Source organism: Drosophila grimshawi, unplaced genomic scaffold, assembly GCF_018153295.1.
Source record: "Drosophila grimshawi isolate 15287-2541.00 unplaced genomic scaffold, ASM1815329v1 contig_848, whole genome shotgun sequence".
Classification (NCBI taxonomy): Eukaryota; Metazoa; Arthropoda; class Insecta; order Diptera; family Drosophilidae; genus Drosophila; species Drosophila grimshawi.
The window spans coordinates 15,382,589-15,402,872 of NW_025063692.1; the positions used below are offsets into that span (position 1 = coordinate 15,382,589).

Genomic DNA, 20,284 nt, shown 5'->3' on the forward strand with positions numbered 1-20,284 from the left:
GTATCTCTATCTATCCAGCTATCCATCTATCTAGCCATCTATCTGGCCAACTCTGCGTTTCCCTTCTGCCACTCTACATCATGCAGCCTGAGCTGGCAAAATTATGCAGAGGCGTGAAGCACTCGAAAACATCGAACGTTGGTCAGCTTAAGATAACTGATGATTCTGATGATGATGCTGCTGATGATGATGTTGATGATGACGATGCCGCTTTCTGCGAGAATTGAAATTTGCGCATCGATTTGACATCGCTTCCTTTCACTGCGTTTTTTTGTAGTATGCCTTTGCATTTGCATTTGCCTTTGCCTTTCGCCTGCCTCCCTTTTTGGAAGTTGTCTCTGCAAAAGATGGGGCAAATCAACAGCATTTGCGGGTTTTATTCCACTTTTCAGTGAATTAATATCATCGTCAAATTATTATTGCAAATATAACGAATGACCAGATAGAGCCATAAAACACTAAAATATGGTTGATAGTTTCTAAGAATAATCGCAAAAACATACATCGTTCTTTGCACCATTGGATTAAATAACTTAATGAGTGTAAGCTTAAGTCTAATCTTTAACGATGAGCAAACAAACCGGAATAACAAATATATATATATATATATATTTATATAATTTATAATGAAAATGTGCTCTCCATTTAATTACTGAGTTTTTGAAACATTTTCTATTTTGTAAATGGAAAATGACTGATTTTTAGTCTCGTCAAAAGTTGTGTGCAAACAATTTTAGAGTTCAGTACTTTTAATAGATTGGCGATTCAAAAGCTGGACACGACTGCAAGGACTCCGCTTCGATCTCCTTTGCTGGCAATCTACTTTACAGCACCCCCCACCCTCCACCCACCACCACTCCATCTACATCCGCCCCTCTTATCGCCTTATCCCCTATTGTCTTAGCCCCTGTGCCACTGTGTACGTTGATAATTTGTGCTTAATGTGACTCAAGTTTGCACTTCAGTCTTTGAGCAAATATGGCACATAGACAGTAGACAGTTGACAAGCACCTTTGCCTGAAAGACAGAAGTTTGCTCGACGAACTCGTTCAGCACTAGAAAATGGATGATAGATGGGTTTTTGATGCTGTTCCAGTAAGTGGGTTGGATGCCAATTCTTTTTGGCGTGTTTGTGATGCAAATTTGCATAGCTTAGTTGCTCAATCGCGGCGACAATTGAGCGGCTCATTGATTGAGTGATTGCAGTTGCGCATAAATGCAGTACCCTTAAGCAGAAATCTACCACCTCTACCTACCACTCCCCCTCCTTCGAGCACTCTCCTCTCCATCCACATTCACCGTTTTACTCGAGAAGCTCTATGATAAGTTTTTGTTGACAGTCAGCGCTTTCATCTCAGTTTTCTTTATCTTTTACTTTGTGAAAGCTTAACTCAAATTGGATTCGCATTCAAATTGTGCAAAGCGTTTTATTTAACGACATCTCGCTTTTTCTTGGATCGACTTGACGGCTTCTTGGTTACGCACAGACAAGTGAAACGAAGTGCAAAAAGCGCTGATTTCCAGCCATTTACTGGGTATATGCCAGTCGAGCATGCTGGCCAATAAGGCATTTCAAACATTTGCGTATAGTTCGATGCCAGTGCACTTTGGCTGCGGAAATTGACCGCGCTGCGAAATTGATTATCGACGATTATCGGAAAATGTGATTGGAAAGCGTAATGTCAGATGGCCTAGAAGAGTTTTGGGCAAATGTGCACACAAATTAACCGCTTGTTTGCGGTTAATTGAGATGGTATTAATTATAACTATACGCTCAAACACACACACACACACACACACGCACACACACACACAAACGCACACATGCAAAGAAGTACAAACAGGCTGTCAGAAATTGAAATCGTTTTGTTTTGGGTCTGTGGGTCGGTGGGCGTAGGGGAGGGGAGGGGGTTGAGGGCGTGGGGTAAACACATGTAAGCGCTAATAACACTTAAATAAGCACTCTCGCCGCACAGACCCTTAAACAAAGGCGACAAGAGGCGCAAGAGGCGCAAGAGGCGCAGAGGCGCAACAGGGAAAGGGGTGCCACAGCAGGAGGGTAATTCAGACAATGCGACAGCAGACACACACACACACACACACACAGACACGAACACATACTCGCACATATATTTCAATTTGGAAATTAAGTGGCTCACTTGCGATTTGTTTGTGTTTGTGTTAGTGTTGTGTATTTGCGTTTTGCGTTCATGTTGAAAATCGGCCGAGTATTTCGACGCCTCTGCCGATGCCGACGTCGCCGTCGCCGTCGCCGTCGCCACATAAACTTCCGCAGCTTTCTGCTCGTATTTAGCTTTCATTACCCTTTGCCACTTTCGGACCGCTCTCATTTGCCATGCAATTTACAACAAGTCACCAAATTTCTAAATCAATACGAGTACAAATTACTTAAAAGTCGTCCTAGCAACTCTTACATCAATTGTTGCCTCGAAAAAAAGAGTAATTAATTTACAAAAAAATAAAAATTAAATAAAGAATTGTGTGTTGTTTGGAGACCTCTTCTTATATATTGAATATTTTAAAGCTCCACGGCTGACTGAACCGACGCCATGAATCTCTCTCTGAAGACGAATCTCGAACGGAAAAATAACAGCAAAAAACATATTTGTAACGGAGTAAAACTTTCCAATTAAAATGGTACAACATTTATTGAGATTGGAGGAAATTCAGAATTAAAAACAACAATATAGACGCATAAGTAGTAGGCGTTAGTAGCCAGTAATAAGGAAAGTAATACTTGAAAAGGGCAGATATAAACGGATAAAGAGAGAGAGACAGAGAGAGAGAGAGAGAGAGAGAGAGAAACCTACTATAGAGAAAGGATAGGAAAATGAGTGAATTCCCAGCGGATTAAGATAAGTTTATCACATTTGCTATTGCTTAGATAAGTTAGTATTGATAATATTGATTAAATGAAGAGACGGTTGCTTTGAGAACACGTGAAATATGGCATTATAAGATTTATATTTGAAGCCACTGAGTATTTAATTTCACAAAGATAAGATAGTGGACGAGAACTCTTATCGGGAAGAGGTAGGATAATGAGTTGTATGTATGAAAAGAATAATTGTACATAGCTTCAGATAATTGAAGAGTTAAAGGTCTGAACTTTAATTTCTATAGAGGTAGATTAAAGAGTATTTAAATGTTTGTTCAATTTTCCGGAATCATTTGCTTATGTGTGTAGTTTTTGTTGTTGTTTAGCATTGCTATTATCGTGCATGCGAAACCACAACTAATGTGCACTTCAAACTGTCTGTCAATTGACAGTCCGCACAGAACACACACAATCACGCTGGGACACTAAATCAACTACACATGCACACAATAAACACACACACACACACACACACACACACACATACACACACAGACACAATAGAGCTAATATTATTTTTCGTCCTGCCCAAAATTGTCGAGGGAGCGTTGAATTTTAAAGTGTGAAAGCAACATAATTGGAATAGCTCTGAGTATCCAAATATATATTATCAGTGGGGCATATTCATAGATATGTCATGTACACACATAGATATATATATAGCATACATATACATAATAATCGCATCAATTTAATATTCAAATAATTATGCATTATCTCTATTTACATTGTTGACTTTTGTACTGGCTATTTGGGTATCTCTGTATTTATGTACATACGTGTTGTGTCTGCCCATCAATCTTATCAGGGTTATTCTAAGCTTTATATCGATGGAAGGGTAATTTTTTTGACGTATATAAGATATTTGTTTCCTCAACATTGTTGTTCAATTCTATATTTATCCTCACATCAATCAGTTTATTTATACACTTAAGTGTATCTACATAACTATGCGGCTATTAGCACAAACGCAAGATTTGAGTTTGTACAGATGTATCTGATGGAGTGCAAGTGATTATATTCAGGATATATCTATTTTACACCTTAATAAACTTCATATTATATGCCTAATTAATTGCTTTTTTTTTTACTAGCTATCAAACGTTAATTCTCATTGTTGTCTTTGCAACTTTTTGTGTGTGATTTTCAGTTATGCATCTATTAAAATATTTATTCACATTTTACGCATACGTAGTGGTAATGCTTGCAGAGTTTTTGCTGCCATTTTGCAAAAACTTTGCTTTCACGTAATTTTACGATCTACTTCGAGTCTTTTTTTGTGTTTGAGCTCATAACTCTTGGCCAAATAAACAGACCGGAGTTATTAAACAGGATATTCGAATCAACAGGAACAGCAGCAATGACTGCAACCTCAATAGCAACAACATTAATAACAACAGTGTGAAAAACAACAACTGAAACTATGACACATATGCAACGAATGGCACAACAAATGGCAAAGACAACAGTACAATTTCCTTATGCAAAGTAGCGATAACAGCAGCCGAATGCATATACACAGATTTATGGCCAGAGCAGTACCCAAACTCAAAACGAGGCCGAAGCCAAACTTAAACAATATACAGACATATACATATACCCCCTATTGTCACCATCCCATCCCATCCCATCCCATCCCACCCCACCCCGTCCCATCTCTATACAAAGGCGCAGCTGGCATAGTCCTGTGCTGCTCTGTGTCGTAAAAATAAAAGCTGTCAATGCACTCCAAAATTTATCGCTTTGCAAATTAACACTTAAAGGCCAGCAAAAAAATACAAAAACCAAAAAAAAAAAAAAAAGTAGAAACTAAAACACGCTTGATATATATAATAGAAGAGTGAGTTAAATGCTGGCTGGTTAGATGGAAATGGGTTGGACGTTGGACTTACCTTTTCAGCCTCCAGTTCGCCAGGCACCTGGGTGCCATCCTTGGAGCAGAAGCAGTAGGGCAGCTGGCACTCCTCTGTGTTGCAGCGCTGAGCAGTGTCGGCTGGCGCATCCGTTGCCGGTGCAGGTGCTGCAAAGACGATAGACGTAAATGAAAATGTGTTGCAACACTCAACGGGTAATTGCTTTGTGGGCTTGTTGCGCAAATTAGCTACGAAATTATTTAAAATCGATTTGGATATGCGAGCAAAATTGCACTCTGCCAATCGAATGCCACAATGGGAGACACAGCGAGACAGAGACAGAAAGAAAGAGAGATAGAGAGAGAGAGGAGAGCATCTCGAAAGTTAAAAGTCAACAAAATAACACAATACAATACAAATATCAATAAGGCAGCAGGTAGCCAGCCAAACAACGTACAAAATGTGCAAGAAACAAGTTAAAAGAAAGTTAACAACGAGCCAGGGAGAAAGAGCGAAATTCAAATAGCCATGGGTTATATCCTAGCTACCTCAAACTGCCTTGTTACCAAACAGCACAACTCTGCAGAAAGCACAAACACACAAACCCCCCCCAAAAAAAGAAAAGAGAAAGAAAAAACGAAACCGTTCGGGGCATCATTTTGGCACGACTATTTGCATATGTGGGCGTTGGGCATAACACTTGTGTGTGTGTGTGTGCGTGTGTGTGTGTGGGTGTGTGGGTGTGCATTTGTGTGCCTGGCAAAACTCAATGGAATTCGATTGGCATTTCTTTTGTTGTTGTTGTTCTGTGATCGAGTAAACAAATTCACTTAAAGTCCACAAAACAGAAGGTCGCTCATGCACATGTGTTGAGAGACGAAAGCCAGATTCAAATTCAATGGGTAAAGGCAGGCATTAGGTATGCGCTGGGCTACACCCCGGTAACTGGCCACAAATATTATATGCATCAGCTGCGCCTTGCTGCGCTCAATCACTGGATATGCTCGTTGCTCACTATCACGACATCCTTCAGGCCGACTCGACACGGATTAGCCATAAATCAAGAAGCCGCAAAAACCATAATTTTGTGCTGCTTGCCGCAAAGCAGCCGAACTTAATTAACGGCACTCATTGCAGCGAAATCAGCACTATTTCCTTCCGCCACTGCGCCCCTTCTCCCACCCCCACCGTCACTGTTACTTTGGTTGCCTCACAGATCACTTTGGGTGACAACTCCACGCATAAGGAACAAGTGCAACTTGCTGTCAGTAAGCTGTCGGCTGCGCATTTTCAATAGCAAGGACAGCAGCGTAGCCTCGGTTGCAGTTTCAGATTCAGCTTATTTGTTATTGCTGTCGCAATGCTGTTGTGCATTCCTGTCAAATGAAATGAAACAAGCGTAGTCTAGTTGAAAGCGACCAACTAGCAGATACCCTGTAATAAAACCATGTAGGCAAGAAATACAAAAAAAAAGAGATCAAATCGGCTTTTTATAGTTTATAGCCTGAATATGGAATATCGGTAAAAATTTTGTAGTGGAAGGATATATATAGATCCATCTGTATGAACAGACGGATCTCTGAGACTGTAAGAGATAGGGACTTTAAATTTGGGATATAAAATCTCAAATATCCCGCGCAGATCATATTTGATCATTTTATCGATAAATGCAACCCTTTCACGAATATCAGAACATTTTCGATAGCAATTAAAAGCCACAATTTTAAAGACAAAGCATTCTGATTGATATATAAGATTAACATATGAATCGATATCGGATAAGAGACATTGTATAATACACAATCCACTAATTTTTAATGGGTATACAAGAAAGCAATTTCAAACATTGCATAAGAAAATATCTTAAATATTTTTTGTTTTTGACTTGACTTGTTTTGAAAGTCATGTTGAGTGTCTAATGCTGTCAAGCATTCATATATTTTGCGCTTTCTGCTCTTAACAATGCTATATATCAGTGATGAAATTTTATTTCCATCTAGCTAAGCTATAATCTAAAGTGTTCAACTGAAGAGCTATACAATTATAAAAACTAATGACACAATATGGGAAAATTGCGGAAATGGCTTCTGGATAACTCGCAATAAACTTGGCAAATTAAAAATGATTATTTAATGTTTTTTTTTTGTGCCATCTCCATCTGTGTGTGTGCGCGCGTGTGTGAGATAGTACGAGTAAGCTGTCCGTAGAAGTTGCCATTTAAGTTGGTCGTCAACTTCCGTTTCCGTATGGCTGGGTCCATTGACAGCATCATCAATCAATTTAAAGTGGACTTATGCCGCTTGACATTGCCAAATGCAAAACAAACTAATGATGTCAAGCACTTTTGCGTCCCAACGAATTTGACAGAAACGTTGCGCAGGAGCTTAAGCTCAACCCCAGCTATTACCCCTTGCCTACTGTCCCATTCTCGAATTGAATCGAATAGGGTTGGGTCGAACAGACCCTGCTACCAGTAAAAAAACTCTTATTATTTAGCTGTGTCACGTCGAGTATTTGTTGAGTATTCGATATTCAGTTGCCAATAAACGCGACTAACAAACAAAATCGATTTAATTACATTATTTGGATGCTATGCAACCAAACAAAACGCTCCACACCCCGCCTTCCCCTTGAAAGCCAATTAAATAATCGCTAACTGCATCAAAGTTGATTCTGTAACTGACAAAAAATCAGAAGCTACAACAAAAATCACATGCGAATGCAATCAGGACAAAAGTCGCACTGGGCAATGGATAACGGGGCTGCTTCTGGGCTTGGCTGTGATGCGAGTCGAAGGTTTCTTTTTGTGGCTTATGTAATGCCCAAGGCAACAGTGACTGTCAACTGCAATAGCATCATCAAATAAAATAACAAGTGACACAACTATGGCAAAACAAGCACAGCAACAAAATAATAAACACAATATATGCCCATAAATATTAATAACTCTAATGTTAGGTTTTAAATATTGATGTGTGTGCGTGTGTGTGTGTGTGTGTGTATACAGATATTGAATAAAATGTAATAAACACTTTTAGTAACTTTGTCTTATGCATTTCGCACTGCCAGCGACAGTCTCGACAACAGCAACAGCAAAGCTGAGCGGAGAGCTGGGCAGAAGTTGCATACGTTGCGTATACGTAATGCGGACAGTTTGGAGCTTATTTGTGTAACTGCTTGTTGTAGCTGTCGTTGTTACTGTTGTTGCTGTTGTGTAAGCAATATTGAAATGCTGTCATTGAGCGTGCTCACTGAATTATGAAATTGAAAACTATTCAGTGCAAAATTGCTTCGAATTTTACCAGCTCGTGTGAGTTCTCTACATACGACACTATAGTAAATACATGCATACATATATATACATACATATATATACATACATATATATACATATGTATATTTTTATAAACAGCAGTAGCAGCAGTTTGTCAGTTGCTTGGACGCGCACTGTCAATAGTTTGGGCCAAGTTGGCAGCTAAATAAGCTAGTCAAACTGTCGAGCAGTCAAGTCGGCAGCTGTAGTCAAATACATTTTGGACAGTAAGTGTCTGCAGCAGGCAGCATGTTGGCTAACAAGTATTTTGTATTTTGTACGCAGATTTTATTGAATTTCCAACCCGATCACTGGCTTAAATATTCTAATTTGTGTCTGGGCAGCAACGAAGCCGAGCACCAAATCCAAATAAAACGAAATAAAATCGCATTTATATGCACATTTTATTGCATACATTGTAGAATACCTTAGCCATATCCCACCCCACAACATTACACACACGCGCACACACACACGCACACACACACGCACACACACACACACACATGCGCATAATGAAAAGAAGCAACTTTTTGCTTATCTTTTTTTTGTGTTGGCACATTTGCTGTCAGAATTTCAAATTCATTTGGGTTTTGAATGCGTCGTAAGCAATTCGTCAGCTGAGCATTTTGACAAGCCAGTCGGGGGACGTGCGGCGCGTTGCAAGCTGTGGGCTTAGGCATTGAAGTTATTGTTGTTGCTGTTGCTGCTGTTGTTGCTGTTGCTGTTGTTGTTGTTGGGGTTTGGGGCTTCGCTATTTTAGAGCTCATAATCCCTGGTCTGGCTTATGTAGCAGCCAGCTGGCTTGCAAATTAAAGTGCCAGGCGATTAGAGGCAATCAGTGAGTTCTTCAGTATGCTCGCAAATCAAATCTTACTTAATGCTCACACACTTATGTGCATATAGACCAAAGATACATATGCATATCATTACTCAGCTGGAGCAGTTTCACTTCTATTCTCATCAATCAATCAATGAATCATATTTAAAACATTGCCAAAGTCGCTCAGTATTAAGAAGTATTTGAATATATTTTGTTGCATTTCTCGCTCACATCGATAAGTTTGTTCAACAGTTGCAAGTGTTTATTATGCTTTATGCATTTGTAAAAGCATTTAAGAGGTAATTTAAAAATTACAATAATTTATTATATTATATAAGTATCGTATATATAAAAAATCAAAACTACAAGCACTTTACTGGCAAATTCCAAGTTCTTTTCTTATTTTTGATAACTGTGTGTGTGAGTTTAGTAAAAAAAAAGAGAGAGAAGAAAAGAAATGGTATGCACAGAGCTTTGACCTAATCTCCGGTGCAATATTTCTGCTCGTGCCTTGCTTTACTTTGGCTACAGCAATGCGGCTTTGGGTGGCAGCCGGCGACTCGCTTTTATGTGTATATATATATGTGTGTGTGAGTGTGAGTGTGTGTGTGGTATGTGTGTGTGTCATTTATATAATTACTCTTATACTCCAACATACTCCCCGCAACACACACACACACACACACACTGGGTCGCTGGCTTTCAGTCGCCGTCACAGTCAGAGCAGAGAGCTATTTATGTGAGACAAAATTCCAGTTGGTATTACGCAAATCCCAAATGCTTTAGCTGTCGTAGCTTTCTTCCAAACGGTTTCCTTCCGACAACGGTGGCCAACTGCAAGCCCAATGCCAGCGGCGCCGTTGACTGCTAACGGCAACTGCGCTGCTGACTGCTGCAAAAGTGCGTGCTTGCATTTCAGCGATATATTAGACTGTGTGTGTGTGTGTGTGCGGTGTGTGTGTGTGTGTGTGTATGGTGTGCGGTGTGTGTGTGTGAAAGACAGCTTCCCAGTAGAAACCGTGCAGAGTAGATTTGTCTCAGAAGACTTTTTAAGTGGTCTTTTGTTTTTGCTTTTATTTTTTTATAGCTAAATTCGTTTTGTATTTTGAGAAAGTACTTTTACATATATATGTATGTACGTGTTCACCGCTAATGTAAGTTACTTCACTGGTCATTGGGTCATTATTTTCTGGCAAAACAATTAGCAAAAGAAAAACAGCAATATAATTAAGTATTACGTTAGTCACTCATGTATACGCATTAATAATTGAAATGCTCAAAATTAAGAAAGCAAAAATAAATTAGGCCACTGTGTATTTATTCAAATATAAATATTGCTCCAATATGCATGCCATACATTTATGAAAGTACAGAAAACGGTAAGATTTGCTTACTAACCGAAGTGTAATTCTTAACACATTCTGAATTCCGACTGGGTCGCTTTTTTTTCTCATTATATGATACTTCCCGCCGAATTTTGAATATAACTTTAGTTTTTTCTACACTTTTCAAAAGCAAAAGTGAAGTTTATTTTGCAATTGACAATAATGTACACTTCGATCAGTATTGGGTTAATATAAATACAGCAAAATATTGTGTCTGGAATCATAGTGCAAGTAATCAGTACAATCGTACAGGCCTTATTATTTTTGAAAGCGGCAACTCAGTAAATTTGAAAACCATTTAAAATAATTTGAAAATTAACTTTCATTAAATATGCGTATTTGTTGCTTCCTAAAGTAATTGATTTGTTCAATATTTTGGCTATACGTTTTCAATGTAACTTGTCACCAACATTTTGGGTTCGGCCTGAAGACTAGTTGAACAAATATTCTTGAAAACTCACACACTTAAAGGTGTATATTAGAATGTGTATGTGTAACCAAATCATAAATGTTAGCTTCACATAGACAGACAAACACATACACACACACACAGACACACATTGGTGGGGCACTTGGTTATTCCTAAGCGGTTGCGTTCGTGCCCCATTTGAAGTGCACTCGATTGCTTGGGTCGCATCCAAAGCAGTTGATTTGACTGTCTGATTGTTGGCCGACTGCTGGGTCAAACTTTGCACTTGGCCAAGTTATCGCTGTGATTGTCGCTGTGCTCTTTGTATTCCTCTGAATGCATTGCCATCGAGTGGGTTTCAATCCCCTTTCTGTTTTTATTTGATATCGGCATTCTACTTTCGGGCCATAAATGAATTATGCGACATTTACTAAAAATTGCTTCCCATTGCATAACATCCGGTCGGATTCGATTATTTTGTCTTCCAATTGCATATTCTTTTAATCATGCTCTCTCTCTCCTTCTCTCTCTCTATCTCTCTCTTTCTCTTTCTGGGCCTTTCTGTATTGCTCGGTAGTCCGTAAGTCTGTCACATTCAATCGTTTATCTCCAGGGCTTCGTGTGCGGCTTGCGTCTTTCTAATAGAATGCTCAAGTCTATTTTCAGCTTCCAATAAATTTCCAGCTACTCTGCAGCTCAGTTTTAGCCATGTAATTTTTTGTTGGTTGCAGTTGTTTTTGTTTTTGCTTGCTGCTTGCTGCTTGCGCGGCTCGGCTCGACTCGACTCGACTCGACTCGCCTTGGTTGGACTTTGGGTCTGGTCTATAGAGTCGAACTTCGCCTTTTATTTTAGTTAACAACTTTGCTTCTGCAAACTTGAAATCGTTTAGCAAACTGCTTGGCATTTGCCACAAAAACCTGCTCCACAATCCCCAATCCCCAGTCCGAAGTCCCCAGCCATTGGCTCTCTTCTTTCACTTGCTCCGTCTCTATCTGGCATGCATATGTGTTTTACTTGGAGAGCACTTAAAATTTTGGTTTGCTTGATTTATGGAGCACTTTCAATTGTTTCTTCAGCTAATACCACTCCCATGGCTATTTGCAACTACAAAAGCAACAAAAATTACAAAAATTACATTGACACTGTACAGTGTCTGTCTGCTCCTTCTGTTCACTACCCTGCCGTCCATTTCTTTATCCTTATCCAACGTCGTTTTATTAATAGTAGTTTGAGCAGTTTAGACATAACTTCATCACTTACTTGTTGGCAGCGGTCCGCACTTGGCTTCGTCCTTAAATGTGCAGAACTTTTGCAAATCGTCAAAGTAGAGGCCAGAGGGGCAGCGATTTAAATAGGGGTAGCCATCGACGCACTGCATAGAATATAACAAATTGTGAGTGCATCAACTCAATTGAGTAATCTGACCTTTTGGTCAGACAAATTAACCAAGATGTTAAAAGTTTACCTGATAGAAGCGGCGACAGGTCGCAGGATCAGCATAGTTGCCATTGGCAATGTGCGAGGGGCATGTAAACTCTTCCTTGTCCTTGCTTTGAGCTGTAAAAGTTTCTAAAGTTCATCAACTTACTGTTTTTTCTTTTATAGTTATAATTAAAAATATTCGCAATTAATTTAATTTAAGAAACTTCTCAACCAAATTCCATTGAGGCTTTGAAATATGTATTCGAATATGTAATAATAAAATTTTCGAGCTGGAGAAAGAAGGAAATTCTTGAAATAAACTTGATGTGGGCGTGGTATACGAGAACTTATATTACAAATATCAACATATATCGACTCGACTTTCTACAGCCGATATATAAACACTTTATAGCGTCGGAGATGCATCTTTCTGGAGTCGTAATTTACTTGGACATTGCCACGTGCAAGGGCTGATGAGGTAAAAATCAGTCAAATATTTTCCAATAGACTAGTACATATGGAAAAAGCAAATAAATTTTGGCTATTTTGTGGCTTAATTTTAATGAAATACAGCCATAAATCGAGTGTGGCTGGCTAATGGGACTGTTGCATTAAGTTCTTAATGCAGATGCATTGGAATGAGAGCTTAATAAATGCCAAATGACTCCGATAATAACAACAACTAAAATTAATTGCTTATTTTGTGCTGTCGGTTTTTGTTTTTTGCATTTTTTGTTTTGTTTTTGTTTTTAATTACTGTTATTAGTGTTGTTTTGTTGTTTGCTAAAAGCAAAATCTAAGCTTCAAAAGCCGCTTGACGTTTTGACATTTAAAAAACCACAAGCACTAATTATAAATGTATACAGTAAACATATTATGTAAAAAGTATATATGTATATGCATATATAGCGGTAAAAATAATTGTGATAAGTAGGGAGGCAAAAAAGCACAGGTAGCTTATGTATTAAATAAATAACAGATAAATATATGATAATCAAATGATGATTTTCAGTTGATTAACCAAAGAGAGAAGCGAATTTCGACTGAAATAATTCTGCAATTGCTTAAAAAAAAAAACACTTACAAAAACAATAGCAACACAAGCCTGAACTTACCACATCTTTTGATCAATGGGCGTGGTTTCGGTTGATTTGAGTCGCATTTAATGAATATAAATTGGCTAACAGAATTAGATTTATGCAATGCGCTTAAGCAACAACAATAACAAGCTAAATGCACACTGAGCTGAGTGAGAGATGCGGCCAAAGTCGGACAATGCAAATGGGAATTATGCTTTGGTTTTAGAGTGTTTGGGCACGAACTATCCCGGCAATTATTCATGGAGCTCATTCAGTTTCAATAATATTAATTAAATTCACAGTGTTAGCACGTTGCGTGTATGCAGTCCAGGCCATTTGCGTCCAATTATAATTATAGGCATTCATTCCTATTATAATGCATTGATAACGCCGCTGGCAGAATACATACTCGTATTACCAATGGTATGGTGCAATATGTGAATAAAATATCCTTGTGTCTGCCACACCCTTCCAGTAATACGGCTCTTTACAGCTATTGTCAGCTGTTTTAGTGTATTTAACGGTCGGTTACTTTCTGGCTTTTTGAATTCAAATCTTTTCGTTTTATTTGTTTAGTTTCACTGTCAGCCCGCATTGCATGTGTCAATTAATTTATAGCTTTGGAATTAATTAAAATACACAATACTGTCTAATGTGCCTCGAAGTATGCAACACAAACATACCGAAATTGAAGACTTGCTGAGTGGCAAGTGGAAAATTTCAATTATGGGATAGATACAATATTGTCTGCTTAGTGGTATAATGCAGTTTAGCTATAATTCCTTTATGATAAACACGAATTAATTATTTATCTTAAATAATGCACATCAACAAATGGCAAAGTGAAATCTTTAATTTAAATTTGACATTGGCTTGCGCATTTATTTCTTGTCAAGGCATAACAATGTTTTTTTATGCAACGAGCTGCAACAACCGCGAATCCATGCCCCAACGCCTATGTCGCACGCAGTGTATGCATTTTGTATGAATTTTGTGTTGAGCAAATATATGTTTTTACATATGTACAAATATTTTCGATAATAAAAGTAAATAAGTTTGAAAAATATTTTAAAAATTCAACAAAAAATGGAGACGCAGACAGAGAGCTTGGAGATACCCTGTAAATAAGGTTTGAGCCTAACTAGACTGTAATAGATGATGGAAAATAAATCATTTTCACTCGAGTTTTGTAATGGGTAGCCTGAAAAGTTCTCAATAAAATCACTATAGATCGATAGTTCTTTTCGGCTATTGATGCTGATCTGAATTTTATAAGCAAGTCCATGTTTTACACCCTCCCAATAGGCTGATCAATGTTCTCAAATAAAAACCAAACAATAAATAATTACGAATACATATGCCCTTTATGGTCAGCGATGCTCTTTTCCACACTAGTGCATAACTCCATAAAACCGTTTTTTATTCAATTTTAATTTGGTTCAGCGTACAAAAATCCAGTGGACTTTAAAGGGCTTCTTAATCGTTCAGCAGCTGAATATTTTAAACTTTTGACACCAATCAGTTTCAAAGAGCAACTTACAAAAAATATATTAATACACATGTATTTGCACAGTTACCTGAACACATTACAAATATCCATCTATATGTAGAGACTTCACATTTAAAATATAAGCTTTGATGAAGCTTTTGGGCAATGCGATGTTTTAGATGTGACTGGCAGAGGATAGTCCATCCACTGATTGTTGACTGTGATTGTGATCAATCCCAGTTCAGTACATATATATAATTGAAGCAAAGAGTGCTCTGGTAGGTGTAGCCCCTTAAACATAACAAGTCCATTCCCTTCGTATATCCCCATTATAGCTGCCACTGTTTTATTTGTCATGCCACCTGAGGCGGCGACTGTTGTGGCGACATGAATATTGTAAATTTATGTTAAAGGCGTAAGGCCAATTATGTTGGACATTTTAACTTTTCATAAGGCAATTTTCAATGCGAAAATAATAATTAAAAATAAGCCCAAAACTGAAGCATGCAACGTTGTCGATTGAGCCCCACTCGCCTGCCAACTGCCTGCCTGCTTTTTCTTTTATGTTAAAGAAATTAAATGTGCTGCGTGGGGGAGAAAAAAATCAAATAATAAACTGAAACTGAAAACCAGGAGAGCAGCTGAAAAATTGCCCAACTTTATTTTATGCACATTGAAAACTGTGTTCCACTTGGTTTTTGTGAAGCATAAAATACACACATACATATATGCATATGTATGCATGTATATATATATATATATATGTATATATACTTGTATTTGTTTGCCTGTTGATGTTGGCTTTGCAGTTGTTGCTGTTTCGCGATTGTTTTATTCGTTTTATTCGCATTATTTGCTTTTCCATTTTTTCGATGCGGCTGCCTATAATTTATTTAACATTTGTGGCAATTTTCAACCAAGCTGAGCTGATCCGAGCCGATCAGAGCAACGGTTTGGGTGAGTCCTCGTAACGCAGGCTGCAAGTGCCCCAAATGTAGCTTGCATATATAAGCAAATTTAGCTGCTAGAACCACAATTCGAACAGTATCTTAACAATTTGTTTTCTTTTTCGTATTTTGGTAACACATTTTCTTCCATTATGCATATGTTTATGTCTATTTGCAAAGGTTGAAGAAGGGCAGCAAATGATTCGTTAAGTTCTACTTATAGATTTTTTGATGCTGTATCTTTTGGTTTTTGCTTGCCGCAAACGAAAACATCGAAAATCACAGAGAATTTTACCGCGTTAAGTGTGTGTGCGTGTGTGTGTGTGTGTGTGTGTGCAAAAAATGAAAACTGAAACGGACAAAAAGGCAATAAATTGCACAACTGATATATGAATATGAATAAGAATTGCAGAGCAGCGTAATCAGCTGCTGCGAGGTGCGTTCGATAAGTTCACATGTGTGGTAAGCAATGGACGTTATTTTTATATATTTTCACTTTAAGCGCTTCATTTGTAATACACGCAGTACACATTCTTGCCAACTACGGCACACCTTGCCAGTTTCTCTCTTTCTCTCAAACACATTGTCTTGTTTTATCCTGAACCCATTGAAAATGGATGAAAAGGGTATGATGGTTTTGTGCTCAAAATAAGTACAAGCAGAATGAAACATCTGCGATCCTATACGCCATATATATATTCTTGATTAGGATCAACAGCAGAGTCAATTTCCAATGGAAACGCTGATCTCATAGACTATCAGAGCTAGAGGCTTCAAAATGCTTGCAGAAATTCTCGTATACCCGCGCAGACCAAGTTAACTTTATTTTATCATTAACTGCCCTCGTTTCGCGAATATCGATAAATATCGATTTCAGATTAAAATAAAATCGGCAGACTTAAGGGACGAGCCTTTTAATTGATAAATAATGCACTTAGTGATATTATTGAGCAACTATTACATTTGCATCGTGTTCAGTTGAGAAACACTCAAGTCCAAGGCCAAGTCCGCAACATATTCTCATATTGATCTCACTACTATCAGCAGATCGAAGTCTCTGTAGTCCGCTATGCACCGTTATCTACTCTAAATTGCATGCGCCGATCATAAGAAATAAGATCACTTCTAGGCATGCTTACATTTGAGTGTGAAAAGCTTTCAAAGTGAAGCTGTGGCAATAAGATTAGAATGTATGTGGAATCTACAGCTGTGTTGAAGGTACCTCTCAGTCGAGCTCATTGGTCTGCAGCATTCTTACTTGTTTTATCTTTGTATTTGCTGTGTGTGTGTGTGAGTGTGTGTGTGTGTGTGTCACTTTCTCTCCGCGTCTTTGAGTATCTTTTTGCCTGGGGCATACCGACTGTTTGTATTTGGTAAAACGGTTTCTGCTTTTTATCCGTTGGCATTTTCAAGTAATTTTTCACGCATTTCTGTGGCTGCTTTGCGCCTCATTTTTCACAACGCGAATGTGTGTATGTGTGTGTGTGTGTGTGTGTGTGTGTTAAGCTGCTTAAATGTTTTTGCCACTTTCTTTTCCCACATTGTTTTTTGTTGTAGTCTTTCTTTTACATTTTTTTGTTTTATTATTTTTTTGTCTCTTATTTTGCTGTTGCATTTACAACACTTAAATTGTAAATAATTCCGATTTGGTAGCCCAGACTATAGCTGTGAGCTCGCACAGATACTTCAGTCCCCGCCAGCCTCACAATCCTCACAATCCTCACCATCCTCACCATCTTCCTTCTGCTGCTCCTCGAATGTGTAATGGCCAGAGCCACTTGCCTTTGTCAACAAATTTGCGTTTAAATGGCTCATGTGCCGATGCGTCGCATCAGGCCGCCGTTTGTCCATTTCTCGGAATCTCCGATTCTCCGTTTGTCAGTCGGTTAGTCAGTCGGTTTGGCGGCTCATCTCGGCCTGTCTCGTTTGCTGACGCAGCCTTTACAATTCGTTCTAATGTATTTTTAAATTATGTTTATTTTTTCATCGCATTAAGTAGAGCACATCACAGCACACAGATGGATGAGGGAGCGGGAGAGAGACAGGAGTGGGAGCGGGTGAGGGTGAGGGAGAGAGCAGAACAAATTTACAATCTGGTGATAAGTTGCCAGAGCTTCTTATAAACATGCTAACATTATTCTTAGCCATAAGCTCCGTGAAAGTGATTCACCATTAAGGAAACAAGTTAATAAGATTGAAGTCATCAGGCTTGCCTTGTAGTATCTGCTTCAAATAAGTTTCAGATTTCTTACAAAATATGAGAGTACTTACGTTATTTGCTTTTATTCATTTGTTTTAAAATCCAGCATTTGAAAACCTTTTCTATACATTAATGAAATTCTCTCTATTTGGTTCTTGTATATTGTTCGGTGACCTCTATTTATAATTTAAATATGTTCTTTGTTATTTGAATCTTTGCATATTAATTCACGGATAACTTAATTGAGCCTCTTGCAAAAGAGTGGGCAAAACTAAGTTGATAGAGTTTGTCGGAAATCGTTAACTGCAACCAATTTGAAATACATTAATATGATATATTGGTTTTTTCTAGATTTTTTGTCTTGTTCTCTCTTAAAATTTGGAAGTTGGTTGTTGCAAAGCTTTTAACTCTTCCGGCGAATTTGATTGCGTAAACATTTTAGATTTTTTTTTGTGTATTTTTGAGTTTGATTCCATTATGCAATGGGCGGTCGGGCGGATGCTGAATTTGGGGTTTATGATGGAAAAGATGCAATGCTGTGATATAAAATCGGTGTCACAATCGCCTTGCCTGACGGTTACATAAATTAAGCTCTTTACTGTTGTCATGCATTGGCCCCGCTGTGCCCATTGTCAGCTGGCCCGTCCCGTTGTTCGTGGTCCATAATCTGTTCCGTTCATTGTCGATTTTGAGTGTTTTTTCTTGGTATTTTTGGTGTCAGTTTTCGATTTCGAAACGGGTTCCGTTATCGAATGTAATCGAATGAAAGTGAAATCGCCAGAAGAAATTTAATATTTATATTTACAATATATGTTAATATATGTATTTGCATTATACACATACAAACAATGGTATGCACCAAAGAAAGGTGATGTGGAAAATAAATTGCTCGAAGGCTTAAAAGAAAAAAAAATAACAAAAAACAAAAAAAAATGGGGGAAAAAGCATAGCAGCTGCTGTTGAGGATGATGATGCAAGTATGGAAATCAGTTGAAGTTGACCATGAAAATGCTCAAAGCCACATTGCCCGAAGCCATTGCAAAAATACGCTTTTATTTGCATATTCATAAGCAAACAAAATACAGCCAGTCGTTGCTGTTAATATGTGCCGCTGGCAAAATGTTAATTAAGTCAACTGGAAACCAAGCTGATGCCAAGCGAGCGAATCAGCTAAAACAGCCGCTAATCAAGTTGGAGGTCAGCATTGGAGCACGCGTATTACATAAGGATCGTCATCAACGGCATGGCTCACTGGTACTGACAGAGATTGATTAGTGCAGCGAGAGAGAGAGAGTGAAAGAAATGGAGACAGAGAGAGAGAGAGAGAGAGAGAGAGAGAGAGTCAGAGAGAGTGAGAGAGAGATGTATCAGTGTGTAAGTCAGACACAAAGAAAAGTGAAACCGGCTGAATTTCCAGTTTTATCTTCTTTCTCTTTCTCTTTTTGATTTTGCTTTTTTTTTTGCATCTTAAGTGTATGCTGTACGGAGGGAGCCCAAGCATTCAGGACAGCTGACCTTGCGGGCCTCTCAGGTGACGACGTCTAAAACCAGTTGAAAAGCCATTTATGATAAGAGCAAAAGTCAATGAAATGCCAGCAATGTTACCTAATTTGCAGTCGAACCAAAATCAAACAAGAAATACGAGTACAACCGGGCAAAATGCGCCAGGAAGACAAAGACGAAGACCCACACACACACACACACACACACACAGAGACACACACAAAGACACACTCCGACTCAGACTCGCACAGAGGAAGCCCAAGTCACCATCAAGAGCCAAGAGATTTCCAATTGGCAACGTCAACACTTTTTGTTTCGCACAGTAACAAAAAATTATTACAAAAAATACAATAAAACTATTAACATTTAATAGCTAACACGAATGCGGAAACTTTTTTTTGTTGGTTTTTTTTTTTTTTTTAAATTTCGTATGCTTTTCATATTATTTCTCGTTTTTTTTTTTTTGGTTGTTGTATGTGTTATGTGGCGTGCAGCATTTGTGACTGCAGCATTGAGCACCTTTGAAGGGTGTGCATCTGTTTACTTACCACGAACGCAAGCTGCGATAAGCAGCGCTGCAATCAGACACTGCTGCAGCATCTTGAAGCTTTCACACTGATTTTAAGCGATACACTGCGTTTTCAGTCTGCCAACACGCCAAAGCTCACAGTGACGACGTAACAACGACAACGGCAACGACAACGACAACGACAAGTGACAGAGGGAGAGACGTCCGCAACGCGCAAATGCAAACCGCCAACTGAACGCAGACAGCGCCAAAGAAATTGCAAGAAGCCAACTTTTTGCTTAAGTCGCTCAACGGCTTCCGAGCCACGATCAGCGATCAGCGATCAGCGTTCACTGAGCGGCTCTCGAAGAGCTGAGAGCTTCAAGCTTACAAGCCTCCAGCTGCGAGCTGCGAGCTGCGAGCGGCGAGCTGCTAGCTTAACTTATTCTCAAT

General features: G+C 38.6%; 1 protein-coding gene across 2 annotated transcripts in view; it reads right to left on the reverse strand.

Annotated features, from left to right (window-relative positions):
• LOC6565400 (chitin deacetylase 1) overlaps positions 1-20,070 on the reverse strand; it is a 39,633-nt gene extending 19,563 nt beyond the window's left edge. The window contains exons 1-4 of one of the 2 annotated variants that reach the window (XM_032738334.2): positions 19,872-20,070; positions 12,149-12,252; positions 11,944-12,055; positions 4,792-4,919 (exon numbers count right to left, since the gene is read on the reverse strand). In XM_032738334.2, the coding sequence (XP_032594225.1) occupies positions 4,792-4,919; positions 11,944-12,055; positions 12,149-12,252; positions 19,872-19,923 (396 nt within the window). In that variant the 5' untranslated portion in view covers positions 19,924-20,070. The remainder of the gene's footprint in view (positions 1-4,791; positions 4,920-11,943; positions 12,056-12,148; positions 12,253-19,871) is intronic. The other variant, XM_001991781.3, reaches the window with a different exon arrangement.
• Between the last annotated feature and the right edge of the window lie 214 nt (positions 20,071-20,284).